Raw genomic sequence first — 15,631 nt, forward strand, 5'->3', positions numbered from 1 at the left:
AGATTCATTGTTTAATTGGATGTTCAATTTAAATCCATATTGATTAGATGTTGACTCATGCCATGAAAGAATATACGGCCAACATTGTATAACAAATAATGTACCACTTGCAACCAAGTCTATATGAAGATCTGCAATGCATATAGCGGTAAATTCATCGTCAAAGTGAGAGCAAATGAGCTATATTGAGCCGACCATGTATGATATGAAAACGACACTCGTCATTAGATGATTAATTTTAGTCATCGTGGCAAAATTAATATTACAAAAACTTGTGCGAGATGGTCTTACGAGTCATATTTTGTGAGATGGATCTCTTAAAAAATATTACTTTTATATTCAGATTATTACTTTTTTATTGTGAATAGTTGTTGAATTGACCCGTCTCACAGATAGACTTGTCAAATTGGGTTAGATCCGTCGGGCCTGCCTGCCCTGCTATAAAAATTGAATGGGGTGGGTTGATAAAATAGCAGCTCCTTTGGAAGCGGGCCAAATGGGCTGAGCCCGTTTGGGTTGCGGCCCAAGACGGGTCGAACCCAAACGGGGCGGGCTGGTCCACCAAATTAGGATAACATTTTATATTTTTAAGTTTTATATAAAAATTGGAATAAGTTTCATGCGCCTCCATGTCTCAGAACAAATATATTGATAATTTACTCTTAGAACAAATTTATTGATAATTTACTCTTACGACAAATATACATAAAGAAAACAAAAGGGAAGAAATTCCTGTAAATTTTATTCATGAATCTTAAAATAATTTTTAAGTATAGCAATTGTTTGTGAACCTAATAGTGGTTTCGCTTGAAGTCCGACGAGTTGCACTGGAATTTTATGGACCCGACGGAAGATTCCTAATTATGTGTATTGTTGAAGACATAATATTTTTTAAAATTTACAACCGTCTTTTTCCTCGACTTTATGTTTTCTTCCATGTCTCAATCTTCATGTTTGGTTTAAACACTTTACTTTTTATGGATTATGTTGTATATTTTTTTAATTTTTTATTTCAATGTTTTTAATTATTTTCTAAAACTATTTGACTGAAAAATGTTAGCATTTTTTCTTTAAAAAAAATAAGTGGTCGGCCCGTCTAACCCGTAGTCCTAAGGTGGGTTGGGCTGGGTTGACCATTTAGAGGCCCGCCAGCCGCCGCAATCCGTCCCGCTAACCCATTTTGACATGTCTACTTCAAAGATAAAGATTCGTGAGAGATTTACTCAATTAATATTAATTAGGAAATTTTTGTGGAAAATGGAAAGATTGCAAAATGACTGAAATTGATATAATTTGAAGCCAAATTATTTCATATTTTAGTGTTACAAAACTGTAGCGAACGGTTTCCTCTTTCCATTCGAGCAAACATGGCGGACAGTTACTTAGGACCCCCGCTTTCCTTCCTCTCCTCAATTTCTTATTCTCCTCTTATATATACCCAAAATTTCCCAATTCCATTCCCATTATTCGTCTCCCACGCACATTCAAGAAATCCTTCATTCCATTTCTCTTGCATGGCGGCCGTTCCTCCTTTCAGAACTGACAGTAACCACTTTCCCTGTTCATCTGCCTCCGCTGCTCCAAATGGCGTTTCCAATCAGCCATCTTTGCTGGTTTTCTCAGGTCTAGAATTTTCCTTGTTTTGAATTATTTTTCTGGGTTTCTGAGAAAAGTTGAGTAAAGATTTCGTGAGGAGAGCAAGGAAAACGGGGTTCCCAAGTTTTATGATTTAAACTCGTTTCCAAGATTGCCGTAATGGGTCTTCCTTGTGTTGAGTTAAGACTTTATTTGATTTCCAAACTACATAATCCTGAGAAAATTTCTACAAAAATCATTGTTTTGAATCAGATTGTCTTGCTACTTTCATTTTCAAAGACTGACTTCAATCTACATACGTAGCTCTATGCAGTGCGCTGATTAATTGCTGTGCCCAAGTACAGAGAATAGAATTTAAGAATGATTCGTAGGAACAAGGGTTTTCAAACAACCTTTTAATAAATACTGAATAAACCAGACCATTATATGATCTTTTATTGAAACTCTGTTTTTTTACGTAGCCAATTTTATTAATATGTTAGTATTACTAATGTGTACGTGGTTGAGATTTTTTTTTATGGATGGTTGAGAGTTTGAGTTCACTTATATTCCTTATGATCGTGACATTAGATGAGTTTATCCTTCGGTTCACCTGGATGTTAAAAAAATGTTTTACTTTTATGCCTGACTAATAAAATTTTCCACTTTATACCACTTAGAAAGTGATAACATTGTCTGCAAAAAGGTCTCTGTCATTATCATTGTTCTCCAAATTAAGCAAATCATATGAAATTGAAATGCTAGGGATCTGAATGCCATATTTTCTGTGTGGCTGTCAAAGTATTTTACAGAATAGTTTACATTATTGCCAAATCAGTCGAAAGCAAATACTATGGTGATGTAAGTGCATTGTTTTCGGAGATATCATTTGAATAATGAGATTATTAACTTACGAGGAGTATCTGAAATCCATTTTTGGGAATTGTCTGGAATAGAAACATATCATGTTTAATTTAACATCTGCCTAACAATTTTCACTGTTGCAGGTGGAACTGCCTTTAATGGTGTAGTCGAAGAGCTTAAGAAGTTAACTACTCGTGTGGCCCATGTGCTCCCTGTTTCTGACGATGGAGGAAGCACAGCGGAGGTTGTTCGTGTTCTTGGTGTGTTTCAATAGTTTTTTTTTTAAAAAAATTATTCAGATGCTTTTTTCTTGGTGTTGTCTTATATTGATCACCCTTTTTAAAATGCATATGATATCATGGCTGGCCTTTGGTGGACAAGATAGAACTAAAGAAATCCTCAGAAAATTGTTACCGTTGAAAGTTAATGAAATTCAACGAGCTAGTAAAAGATCAGTTTTGTTTTGTAGACATCTTTTGGAATAAAGATAAGTTTTAGAACTACAGTGCTGGGGAGATGTGTTTGGTTCAGTTATGTCCGACTTGTTTGTAATTTTTTGTAGACTTATTTGATGGAAATGCTTGCAGGTGGTCCTGCTGTTGGAGACATTCGGTCAAGGTGCTTGAGATTGTCTGATCAAAGTACCTCAGAGGCTCTTGCTGTGCGGACATTGCTTGGTTATCGGCTACCTATTGATGCACAGAGTTCAAAATATGAATGGTAGTAAACATAAGTTTGCATGAATTATTCATTTTTAAAGGCTTATTTTGCTATAGGGTTGTTTTCCACCTCTAACAACTGCATAGTCTCATGGGTTTATATTTACATTTTCTTTTACAACGGTCAGTTCATGGCACCATTTATCTATTTCACTCTGTTGTAAATACTTGCTATAGTTTATTTTGTTTGGAGTGGCAAGTGCTAACTTGATAAGTTTGCAATTCAACAGGTACGATATAGTGGAAGGGACTCATTTACTATGGATAGGTGTCTCAAAACCGTACAGGGAAACTATTCGAGCATTTTTGGTTTATTTCCAGGACCAGGTATCTTGATTTAACCATGCGCATGTTATCTTGAGTAGTAATATAATAAAAAAGATAATGCTCATAATTGGCTGTTGCATGCTCATGTTTCCAGGCACATCTCTTCAACTTTGAAATGAATTTACCAATTGTTGTTATTATTGGTATCTTCTCAACGAGTTATAAGTTAATAGAAGTTATGCATCTTCAAATAATTCGAATTTTTATTGGTTTTGAAATGATTTTCTAACATGCAATGGAGCCTTTAACTTCAAGTATCCCCACAAATATCTTCTGACGTAAATACTAAATAGGATTTCAGCTTTTATTATGTGAAGAGTAGGTAAAGATATACTGAACTAAATACTTTGATAGTTTACAAGGTTCATGTAACGGAGACATCTTAAAATGTTATGAGGAGGTTGCAAAATGAGAGTACTTAACACTGATGTATTGAATATTTCATACTGGATACTTTCGCCAAATGATGTCATTTTGAAGCATTTGAAAGAAAGCTTATGTTTTATGCTCCGGACTCCGTGGTTTTTGTTATGTCACTTGTGTGAACTGAGTGCTTTTTCTCTTGTGATAATCAGTTTGTCGTGTTACTTTGTCAAAGAACATGTAAAAACATAAATTAATTTTGAAAATAGTTCCGTTTGATCAAGAAGGCCTATTGTCATCAAATCTTCTTCTTTCATCACCACGACTAAGTTTTACATGCTTCACGATACATACTCCACATATAGGTGAGTTAAAAATACAAATTTATGCAGATCCTTAGGCGTTCAGAGGAATCTTTCTGCTTCAGCAATGGGAGGTATTTCACTATTTCTTGACAAGTACTGGATTTGAATTCATGTGATCGAAGTGTTTTTTGGTGCTAATTTTTTTCTGATCCAAGTGACACGTAGCAGGCAGCATTACTGGATTGACAATACTTTCTCCTATCCCAATGAAATCACTTAAGTGCTAAGTCAACATGTTAATACTTCTTTTTTGTGTTAGCTTGATGTGCATTAATTTATAAGTCCCACTTCTAGATATCCTCACAAAACCATTATATGGTGATGAGACCCAATTCAGGTAGATTTAGCAGCTTTTTTCTATATGAACACTTAACTTACTCATTAAGTTTTATGCAGGATTTCCAAATGATGCCACATAGGTATCTAAGTGACAAGGGTGTAGAAAGCATTTTATATCTGAAACCTTTTCTGACACTACGAAAACAGGCTCATTAGGTTTTACGCAGTATTTCCGAATTGATGCCACATTGCTATCTAAGTGTGTAGAAAGCATTTTGTATCTGAAACCCTTTCTCACGTGAGAAATTAGGATTCTTTTATTATGATCACCCAGCAGATGAAATTTTATTATTGCTTGATAATTTAAGTCAGGTTATTATGCATGTGTGAACTGTAGGATTTTTATTGTTCTTTTTTGAGCTACATGTTATTGTAGCATGCCATCATAATTCAACTAACTTGTCCTTGATTTGGTTATGATTTACTTCAAGAACATTCAGTGCCAACTGGCTGTGCATCATATGTTTCAATGCAGCACTCTCCTCTTCCAGAAATCCATCTCCACTAAAGAATCATAAGATCTACACAATTAATCCTCTTTTCATCAAAAGTTTTTATGCATAGCTGAAAAGCAATCTCCTTTTATTCCAGAAAGAATTGGATCCATTGCTTTCTGAGTTTAACCAATTTTTTTTCCATACTAGGAAATGAAATTTACAAATAGTTATCTTTTGAAAGTGGAATATGCTTGAAAAGTATCAAAATCTGGCATGCTTGTACAATTCCATTTAGAGATTTAGCTGACAGTAGACCTGGAGCACTGTGCAACGAAAAAGTGGCCTTGACTTGGACTATGTTTAATAGAAATCTTTTACGGTCGTAATTTATCAACATTATACCATGATCTGACAGATTAATCCCATTAAGTTTCTCTGATTTACTTTGTTATATGTAAGATTTTGTTTATTTTTATTTGCTCTCAGGTATCATTTCGACACCCAAGGGAAAAAAAAAATCTATTCACACAATCTTGATTTAATTAGCCTGTCCATCACTATTAAGTAGTTCTTGTCTAATATGCAGTATAGGGAATTTCTTCTTTGCTGGAGCGAGGATATTCTTTCAGTCTTTAGATGCCGCAATTTTTCTATTTTCACGTGTCTCAGATATTCCCCTCGAGAGTCTGGTTCTTCCTGTAATATCCACAAATGACAAGCTTACTTTGGGTTGCGAATTATGGGTATGAAAATCTTTTCTTGTTTCCTGTAGATATATTTTGCAGTGTAGGATTTTTTAATCAGAGCACAATTGTATTCAGTAGTATTCAGTATTCACCACTGATGTACTAAGTGCACCTCTGGTCAGGGGATGCTCCTTCCATTTTCTTATGTACTTGTGATGTCTTTATTCTTTCATGCGTTTTATACTGAAGAAAATGAGTGTTTGTGGAAGCAGAGGACTCTTTGGCAGTAGCTGTAGTGACATTGCTATGCTATGTTGGCAGTATATTTCTTTTATAGTGGTGCCAAAAGTTTGTTCTGGCAGTGGTTGTGGGTGGCAAGGGCTAGTGGTTGGACCATTAATGAGGACAATTCTGCCAATTGTGTAGTCGTGGAGATATTGTCGGAATTCTTAAACTTATACATGTCATTTAATGTTTCGTGGAAAAAACTTTTTTGATTCCAACATTAATCAAACAACATAAAGTGGGGAATAATCTTCAGGGCATATTATGAAAGTGAAGGATAGCGTTATTATATTACCAAGTTATATTTACTCATTATTTATTAATATCTAGGATGGAACTATAATACGAGATTTTACTCATAATATTATTAATATCTAGGATGGAACAATAATACGAGGTCAAAATGAAATATCTCATCCAACCAATGGATGTATGGAGCCCATAAATAAGGTGTGTGCATATTCTCCATTTTGGTCATATCTTCTAATTTCTTCTGTTATTCTACTGTTGTTGGTTGTGAGTATTCATCTTCCTTTTCTTGCACATGAATTTTTTACTCTATCCAAAAGTTGCTATTTGATTCGCTGAAATACCAAGTTATGGCATTCTGTCTCACCACCAACCGGCGGCCCAAGAACTGCCAATGGACCAAGCCCGAATGATATCGAGTATCGAAGATTCACTCATGGCTCATTTCGATCGAAGGAATATGCTGCTGAAGTTTGAATAAGATGAAGTCGGTTTTATCTTTATTGTTTGAATAAAACTGGATTATTATCATGAGGATCCTTATTCAATCCTTAGGTGGTCGTTTTCCAAATTTTAGACGAGTCATCTTTATCTTTTATCTTGTTACCAAGATACGGTAAACTCATGCATAAGTATTTCATTGAATGGATTAGACAAACAAATTCATTTCAATATATTTATTTGTTCCAAAGATCACGAGGTTCTCTTCAAGGAGCCTCAAGTCAATATGATCAAAATAGGCAAACAAGGGAGAAAAACACAAAAGAATCGAGACGCAAGCCTTGAGGATTTTCGAGTGCAACGACCCATAATCCAATCATTTCTCATAGTCGTGACACATTCTTTTCACGAGGGATGGGTTGGATTATACTTCTTTTGGGAATGTTAAATTTGCAGGGAAAGCCTTTGTTGAATTGGCAAAGTTTTGTATGTGAAATTCTTAAGAAGATTGGTGAAATTTTAATGAACTAATTTTGATTTTCTATAGCCATTGTTGCTTTGTCACTGTCACTTATATATTTTACTCAGCAACTCTATGTTTATACACACTGTTTAGTGTGCCATGAAGTCCATCATTCTTTACTAATTTGATATGCTTAAGGTCTGATGATTTTGTTTTAATGCTTCCAATTTACATTTAAAATGTTCTTCAAGTTGAACGAGTAAGTATCTTTTCCAGGATAACTCTTCAGTCCCACCTCTATCTTCAAGAATAAAGCGGGTGTTTTACATGTCCAGTGAAGGTAGCAATTTATTGCATGAGGTATATGATGCTTCTTGTGTTTGTTTATGTGCTTTTTCTGTAGGAAGTAACTATAAATTGTCTCTCGTGGAAGACAACGGCTGCCTTACATTTATGCCAGACAAAATCTGCTGTGTTGAATGTTTGCTATAACTGTTCTCTGTCATAATTGGTTTCACGTTAACTTTGTGAGTTCAGAATTTCACCGGAATTTCTCTTAGTTATCTCTTTAATTAATAATATTTATATATTATGAAAAGTCAGATTTAGATCATTGTGGGAACATTATTTGTAAACTGACAAAATGAAAGTCTTGAAAATGTTTGAACCAACGACTGCATCTTTCTCCCCTTTGCACTACTATATTAAACCTAAAAATTGATATTTAGGGTTTATTTGGAAACACCATTCTGATGCTTATGTCCATTGTCATCTTATCAAAAGTTATTATATTATCTTTCATGAATAAATTTGTTCAATCTACATTTCTGGGTTATTTGCCTCATCTTTTAATTTTCTTTATGTTTCTCTCGAGCAGGTCTTTCCTTCTGTGAATCCAACTGTCTTGGAACAGTTGAGTAGCGTTGACTGCATTGTCTTTGCCATGGGCTCACTCTTTACTTCCATATGTCCCTCTCTGGTAAAATTAAGAATCCAATTATTGTTGATTTTAACACTGCGCCTTTTAGATTGTATTAAGGTTGATGTTTCTTCGGTTATTTGAACTATGGCAGTATTTTAGCTGGTGTCAAAGGGCTATAGCACCAAGATGAACTAGCTATTTTAATGGTTTGAGTTCACTTTTTCAGAATATGAATTTACAAATGAAAAAGATTCTTGAGGATCCAAGCCCATGCTCTGTGCCCTCTCCCTACCCACCCACAGGAGAAAGGACTTTTTGTTTCACTCTGTGATTTGGTTATCACACTTGTTACAACTGCTGAGAATACATTTTGCTAGAAGCCGGTGAAGTCAATTTGTGTGGGTAATAAAAAGTGGTGAAATCTCAGGCCTCACTGATAATGTCAAATTTTTTTCTCTTGGGTGTTTGGTTAAGCTTATCCTTTTTTTTAAGACCAGCCGGTCTTGGTGCAGGGGTTTGGTGGACTCCCTACCTGTGCTTTTGATGTCCTTAAAAAACAAGATCTGGCTTTTCTAACCTCTAAGAACTTCCAATTTCTGGTTATATAACTTAATGTTACAGCAGCTGTTTTAAGCACATAATTCATTTTCAGGTTCTTCTGAGAATCGGGGAACTGATTTCTACACGATCATGTCCCAAGGTAATCTGATAATGTGTAAGCCATACCTTCATTATGTGTAAGTCATACCTTCATTGCCTTATTCTTCGATAACTTTAAGCTATACTTAAAGGCTGCATAAGATTTTTAAATTTTATGGTTTTTCCAGTGCATTTTATTTGTACATTTACCTTATCATTTTGCTTCCATCATATATCAGTATGTGTTTATCCATTTTATTTTTAGGTACTTCTCTTGAATGGTACTCACGACAGAGAAACTTCTGGGTTTACGGCTTCTTGCTTTGTAACTGCAATTACCAATGCTTTAAATCGAACTTATGGAGATTCCCGTAACCGTCTTATAAATCCTGTACGTGTTAATGGAATATAATTTTTTCTGCTTACTTGATGTTTAATGTGTAGAACTTGTTTCCAGCCTCATGAATGATACTATCGAAGAGAAATCCCTTTTTACTCAAATCTTACAATATAAATTTGTCAAGCACCTAATGCTTTCACCCCTAGGAGATAGAAAGTGGATCACACCACATGTAAATGGGAAGGAACCTAAAGGTTGCAGTATAATTTACTTAAATTCCTCTGTGACTTGATTTTCAATAATTAAATGAATCAATCACTTTTTTTTTTGCAGCCAAACCTATACATTAACACAATTTTCGTGCCGAAAGATGGTCAAATTCCTTTAGATATTGATTGCCTGGCTGCCCAAGCGATATTTAATGTGGTACGCTTGTATTTTATACTGGATGTCCTACTTCCACTGGAAAGTGTAATACAACAATGATGAACATTGATTTAAGATACAAGGGTTGAGGAACCGCTCTCTTTTTAGGTACATATCTCATTTTTTTCCTGTTTATTCTGACTCATCAAAATTTGTAGGTTACCATCGATTCATATCGTGACTCAAAGGGGAGCATATTATTCGATCCAGCTTCACTGATACAATCTCTATCTGACCTGTTAACTGGATGCACAAGCAAAAATGTTGCTGAAATGTGATCCAAGTTTTGACATTCCTGATAATTTTCAAGCCTAAAAATGTAGAGCATACATCTTTTGCTTTGTTGCTTCCTTTCCGCTGACGAACAGGTTTGAAAGCAGAATAGGCATTTCGTCTCTATTTCAGTCCCCTTGCTAGGAAATTTCCTCGAATATTGGGATAGATTGCTTGGTGCATTGGCCTGATCTGCTACATTAGGTTGAACATATGTAGGCGGTGTATGGGGATAGATTGCTTGGTGCATTGGCCTGATCTGCTACATTAGGTTGAACATATGTAGGCGGTGTATATACCGCCTGAGTTTAGTCGTCAAGGTACCGTGAGTTCAGTGATACCACACAGAATTTCACGAGTATGTAAATTGGAGTGTTGGTGTAAAGTGAATCAAAACCTTAGAATTGTATGTAGGTATTATGTGATCTGCTCTGAAAGAATTTACTATGGATAATGCAATGCGAAGGACTCACCCTGGTTGTGTGTTCATTTACTACTATTTGTTTAGTATTGAGGATCAATAATTTTCCACTATATTGAAACATTTTGATAGTTTAAAATTTTGAATTACGGTATTATCACCATTTATTTCTTTTAGTAAAATGACAATTTTTTGTTTCTACGATTGGTATTGAAATTTTAATAAAAAATCTGTTCACAGTTCAGTCCTATTATTTACTAGGAAATGTAATTATTCAAGGATTGTTAGGGAGAAATGTTTATTTATCGTGATTCAGCATTTGATATCTAGTGCTTAAATTGTTGTCCGGTTTTAAAAAAATCACAAAAATTCTCTGACATGTTCTCAGGAGTTAATTTCGTGAGATATATTTTTTATTTGAATTACTTATAAAAAATAATAATTTTTTATGTCAAAATATTTTTTATCGTAAAATATAAACATAATTATCCATAGATGATATTTTCTATTTTCAAATGTGCTCTATCAATTATGTAGGTATTTGAATATGACGTACTATTTCTAACTCCAATATCATATTATTAATATTACTTAGTGAGGGAGAGACAAATATATATGTTTTTTCTTGATTATTTTCCTTTCAATTTTTTGAACATTTATTTTTTTTAAAAGAGAACAGACAATTGACAGAATATGATGCATAAATTAATAATCTCCATTAAAAAATAAATTAATAATTCCAAAAAAATTAAGATATATATAAAATTAAAAATTAAGATAACACATAAATAATTTAAATTCGATTAAAAAATAAGAAAAAGTGCTACTCATATATTCAAAAAATATGGTTTTGCATGTTATCTTAATATTTTTTATTGTTTCCAGAAGTTCTGAACTTAATTAATGTATCAAGTGTTTTTAAAACTTCGAATCCTTCATCAATACATAAGCATCATATAGATATACTAGCGAGTAGCGATTATTGCACATTAGATAAAGATTAAAGAAAATATTTTGGTAGTTTTAAAAATTTTGGAAAGCGAATATGGTGGTGATAAAGAAAATATATAAATTTACTGAAATAGATTTTTATGATATTTTGTATTAAATAAAAATTTAGTACTTTTATAATTTTAAAATGTCAATGTTGGTATTTTAAAAAAATTATCATGATATCAAAACTTGTTACTCTATATTTTAAAAAAATTATCATGACATCAAAACTAGTTATTTTATATACCTAAAAAAGATAACATGGATAGTATAGAAGTATATATATAGAATGTACATTGATGTACTTTTTTATGTGGCAAGGGATTGATATTTAATAATTTTGTGTGTCAAATAATATAATTTCATATTCTATGGATTTTATAAATTTGATTAATACATAATCATTTTCCAATACATCGGAGGATTAATGTATGCATTTGTAATTAATTAAATTATAGAATACACATGGAAATGAATTCTTATTAATTTGTAAATTCAATGTATAAAATAGGAAATTATTAATTAAATTATTAATCAATATTTCTTTTTTTTAACAGTAATTTGCATCACCCCTAAAAGCCGAAAAATGTAAAAACATTTTGTCGTTACGAATTTGTGGTTTTGGCATCCAAAAAACAAAGAAGTATACAAAGGACACAAATTAATTAATTGGATAAAGCAGCGTTCACGCAACTTTGTGATATGATTAGAATGTCTATCAACTTGCCGGTATTTCTAAGGACTTAAACAAACTCTATAAAATAAGCGCAGAGTTCAAAAAGTTTCACATCAAAAAATCAACAAACTTTATATTGTGCTAGCAAGAATGGCCATCACCTACACTTGGAAGCTTGTTCTTGCCTCTCTTTTTATGTTGCAGTTGTGTGGTTATCAAGCCACAGCGCGCACGGTGCCTCATGCGTCGTCAATGGTCGAGAGACATGAGCGATGGATGGCACAATATGGACGTGTCTACAGGGATGACTCAGAGAAGGCGGAAAGATTCAAAATATTCGAGAAAAACGTGGAGTACATCGAGTCTTTCAATGAAGCTGGAGTTCGATCTTACAAACTTGGCATCAACAAGTATGTTGATTTGACTAATGAGGAGTTTCAGGCAGCCCGAAATGGATACAAAAGGGGCTCCCACCCAATATTACCAAAAGTTTCATCTTTCAAATATGCTAACGTGTCCGCAGTTCCGCCGAGTGTGGACTGGAGAAAGAGGGGAGCTGTTACAGGCATCAAGGACCAAGGCCAATGTGGTTAGTGAATAGAAAACAGTTGGCCATAACCAACATCGACTAATCCCCACTTTCATTTTTCTTACCATGTTTTTAGGCAGAAAATTCTCTCAAAGAAACAGATTCTCATGTAACAATTAAAAATGCAGGATGCTGCTGGGCATTTTCTGCTGTGGCAGCAACGGAAGGAATCAACCAGCTCACAACAGGGAGACTAGTCTCACTATCCGAACAAGAACTCGTGGATTGTGACACAAGCGAAGACCAGGGATGCAATGGTGGTCTCATGGACTATGCGTTCGAATACATCATTGGAAATAAGGGACTGACAACCGAATCTAATTATCCCTACCAAGGAGTAGATGGCACCTGCAACACACAAAAAGAATCATCCCATGTCGCGAAGATAGCAGGATACGAGGACGTTCCAGCCAATAGCGAGTCATCATTGCTAAAAGCAGTGGCACACCAACCTGTATCCGTAGCCATCGATGCTGGTGGATCAGACTTTCAATTCTACTCGAGCGGGGTATTTACAGGAGAGTGTGGAACCGATCTAGACCACGGTGTCACCGCAGTCGGTTACGGGAAAACTAGTAACGGTACAAAGTATTGGTTGGTTAAGAATTCTTGGGGAAGTAGCTGGGGAGAGAGTGGATATATTAGAATGCAAAGGGGCATTTCTGCTTCAGAGGGTCTCTGTGGTATTGCTATGGAAGCTTCTTATCCAACTGCTTAAAAATGTAACATTGCAAATCTTGATTTTCTTCGTGAAAAACTTGGCTGTAATTATGTCAAATCTTATGTAATATATAAGACATTATTATGTGATTCCTCGTCCAACTCTCCAATATGTATTCCGATTTTACTTCAATTAACGTTACAAAATTGCCATGTGAAAAAGAAGTACATATTTAAAAGTATATTTGAATATAGACAAGTTTTTACAAGAATAAAGTATAGACATAATACCTATATTATTACAAGAAAAAGTGTTATCAAATATTATTTATATAAAAACATGGGTCTTAGAGTAATTACTTTGTATCACATTTTTAAACACCAAAAATACTTGAAGTATGTCTCTTGTAAAACGATCTCACGAATCTTTATTTGTGAGACGGGTCAACCATATCGATATTCACAATAAAAAGTAATATTTTTCATGAATAACCCAAATACGAGATCTCTTTCACAACCCGTGAGACCATCTCACACAAGTTTTTGCCAAATAGTTGTATATAACTCAATTTTATTTATTTATCTTTATCTGTATATTTAAATTTGTAATATATAACTATTCATAAATAAAAAAAGAGAAGAAGAGAGAAATCCAATAATTTGAAAACATTTGGTAAACTATTCCAATGGTATAAATATGCGAACACTAATATTGATAATTAAATTCACTGACTTATTATAATTATAAGTGTTTGGAAGAATGATCCTCGCAAATAATATTTAAACTTAATTATAAAATAAAATATTAATAATGTGATTATAAATCCAAACTAAATCAAATGTGAAACGAACAATAAATTTCAACTGAAATTGAAACCGTGAAATCCGAAATTTACATGAAAACTAGCAAGGAATCTGCTCCGTGAACCACTTCATCACCGAAAACGGAGCCTTGATCAGCGAAAGCGCCAGCTCCACGATCACCGTCACGCAGATGCAACAAGGGCACAAGCAACTCAGCACAATTCTGCATTTCACCCCAAAATCAAATCTCTCGATAAAAGTAAAGTAAATCTGATATCAAATCAATAAGAGAGAGAGAGATAGAGAAGGGGGAACCGTACCCGACGATCCAGATGACGACTCCGATTATGGAGAGAAGAAGGGCGACGAAGGCGAATGGAAGACCCAAAAGAAATCCCAAAGGCCGGCATTGGCAGTCTTCACCACAACTGCAGCACATATTTCTGCAATCTCAATCTTCGTTGGAAGAAGGCGTGTGGGTCAACATTGAAACTATATGGTTGTGGACGGATAATGCGAAGCTTCCGAGTAAATTAAATTATAGAATCGGCGATGATTAAAAACGCGTTTGAACAAGTCACGTCTATTATCCTATCTCGGCATAATTATTTTTTTAGTGAATATATATATATATAGGAAAATGTACGTATCCTAAACGTATGTGTTATCATTACATGTCATGTGTTTTGATTATTAATTACGTCATTTGATTTATTTTTGAACTTTATTTATTATTATTATTAACAAGAAGAGCATAAAGTAGTATTAAATGTGTTAACCCTGGCAAAGATGATAAATCAGACTCTGAGAGTGACCCGGCGTCTCTTCTTATTCTTTTTATCATAAACCCATATTTTTATTGGCTCCATTTTCGTATAATTTTGTATCGTGGTAAAGTTATAGGCTTTATAGTAAACCGGCCTATCACTAGCTGACGCTATCCATCCTATATGACGGATCAACCGGATAAGGCATTCCATGTGTGGATATTTGGCTTTCCAGAACTTAAAGCAGATAGATGCTACCATGAAGCATTCCTTAGAAGTTATGACGCTAGTTGCGCCTGCTGATGGATGACATGGTGTATATTTATACTAGTATTTCAAGTAATCTAAGTAATTAATAATAGTATTCAACTAATAAATAATGCTGAAAATTGAAGCAACATCAACAAATTATCAAATGAACACATATCTATTATGACAATCTCTTTTTTCTTCTTCAATCATCGATACTCCAGATACGACAATCTTATGTTGTTCCTCAAATAAAATATATCAAACAACAACTATTTGTGAATGATAATAATTTAATAAACAATGAAATTAACAATTTTAAACTTTGTGACATGTTTAAATATCTGTTCGTTGTTGTCTCTTCTTGATTACAGGTCTATTCATCTCATTCCTCAAACGAGTTCTTATGTTTCTACCACTTTTTTTTCTTTCACGTCTGTCATGGTTGTGATGCAACTAAAACATGCGTGTATCTCAGTATCATTCATCTGAAATAAGTTGAAATTTTCCTCCATATGTTGTTAAGTGCTCAGACATTTTATATCATGGTTGCACAAGTGCTATCGGGTCTAGCAAATTACATTTAGCGATGTAATTAGCATGAGAACATGAGATGCCAAAATTTTCCATTTACCACACGAGCATTCACTTATTGACAATTTTACCACTTGCACATATTTCCCAGGACTTGGTCTTCTTTTAGTTGCAACCGAAGTCGTTTGTTCTCCTACACCATATTTCGTAACACAATGCTCGCTC

General features: G+C 34.1%; 3 protein-coding genes across 8 annotated transcripts; 2 read left to right on the forward strand and 1 right to left on the reverse strand.

Annotated features, from left to right (window-relative positions):
• Positions 1–1,304: 1,304 nt before the first annotated feature.
• LOC142548929 (uncharacterized protein YNL011C) lies at positions 1,305–10,206 on the forward strand. 6 transcript variants are annotated; one of them, XR_012821024.1, is made up of 15 exons: positions 1,306–1,623; positions 2,583–2,699; positions 3,027–3,159; positions 3,389–3,485; positions 4,241–4,284; positions 5,576–5,732; positions 6,339–6,410; positions 7,390–7,473; positions 7,991–8,092; positions 8,688–8,735; positions 8,940–9,065; positions 9,348–9,440; positions 9,599–9,808; positions 9,858–9,917; positions 9,985–10,206. XR_012821024.1 is itself a non-coding variant. In XM_075657570.1 (13 exons), exons 1-13 carry the CDS (start codon positions 1,368–1,370, stop codon positions 9,716–9,718), a joined length of 1,449 nt encoding a protein of 482 aa, XP_075513685.1. In that variant the 5' UTR covers positions 1,306–1,367; the 3' UTR covers positions 9,719–10,206. The 6 variants fall into 6 exon arrangements, 3 of the variants coding, with proteins under 3 accessions (XP_075513686.1, XP_075513688.1, XP_075513685.1); XR_012821022.1 differs by having other exon boundaries at positions 9,599–9,917; XR_012821023.1 differs by having other exon boundaries at positions 9,858–10,206.
• A 1,599-nt stretch (positions 10,207–11,805) lies between these two features.
• LOC142548930 (senescence-specific cysteine protease SAG39-like) lies at positions 11,806–13,997 on the forward strand. The gene is made up of 2 exons (XM_075657574.1): positions 11,806–12,392; positions 12,521–13,997. The coding sequence occupies exons 1-2, from the start codon at positions 11,954–11,956 to the stop codon at positions 13,108–13,110; spliced, it is 1,029 nt and encodes a 342-aa protein (XP_075513689.1). The 5' UTR covers positions 11,806–11,953; the 3' UTR covers positions 13,111–13,997.
• LOC142548931 (signaling peptide TAXIMIN 1-like) lies at positions 13,895–14,418 on the reverse strand. The gene is made up of 2 exons (XM_075657575.1): positions 14,177–14,418; positions 13,895–14,079 (listed from the first exon to the last, which is right to left on the reverse strand). Exons 1-2 carry the CDS (start codon positions 14,293–14,295, stop codon positions 13,956–13,958), a joined length of 243 nt encoding a protein of 80 aa, XP_075513690.1. The 5' UTR covers positions 14,296–14,418; the 3' UTR covers positions 13,895–13,955.
• Between the last annotated feature and the right edge of the window lie 1,213 nt (positions 14,419–15,631).

Source organism: Primulina tabacum, chromosome 6 (genome assembly GCF_025594145.1).
Source record: "Primulina tabacum isolate GXHZ01 chromosome 6, ASM2559414v2, whole genome shotgun sequence".
NCBI lineage: Eukaryota > Viridiplantae > Streptophyta > Magnoliopsida > Lamiales > Gesneriaceae > Primulina > Primulina tabacum.

What these genes read in the sequence shown, in the direction of transcription:
- LOC142548931 (XM_075657575.1), bottom strand. Translation starts at nt 14,295, where the DNA reads ATGTGCTGCAGTTGTGGTGAAGACTGCCAATGCCGGCCTTTGGGATTT. An exon ending in GTCGTCATCTGGATCGTCGG is followed by an intron (nt 14,080 to 14,176) that starts GTACGGTTCCCC and finishes GGTGAAATGCAG; the next exon opens with AATTGTGCTGAGTTGCTTGT.
- LOC142548930 (XM_075657574.1), top strand. Translation starts at nt 11,954, where the DNA reads ATGGCCATCACCTACACTTGGAAGCTTGTTCTTGCCTCTCTTTTTATG. An exon ending in CAAGGACCAAGGCCAATGTG is followed by an intron (nt 12,393 to 12,520) that starts GTTAGTGAATAG and finishes TTAAAAATGCAG; the next exon opens with GATGCTGCTGGGCATTTTCT.
- LOC142548929 (XM_075657570.1), top strand. Translation starts at nt 1,368, where the DNA reads ATGGCGGACAGTTACTTAGGACCCCCGCTTTCCTTCCTCTCCTCAATT. An exon ending in CAGAGTTCAAAATATGAATG is followed by an intron (nt 3,160 to 3,388) that starts GTAGTAAACATA and finishes GCAATTCAACAG; the next exon opens with GTACGATATAGTGGAAGGGA. An exon ending in CTACACGATCATGTCCCAAG is followed by an intron (nt 8,736 to 8,939) that starts GTAATCTGATAA and finishes TTTTATTTTTAG; the next exon opens with GTACTTCTCTTGAATGGTAC.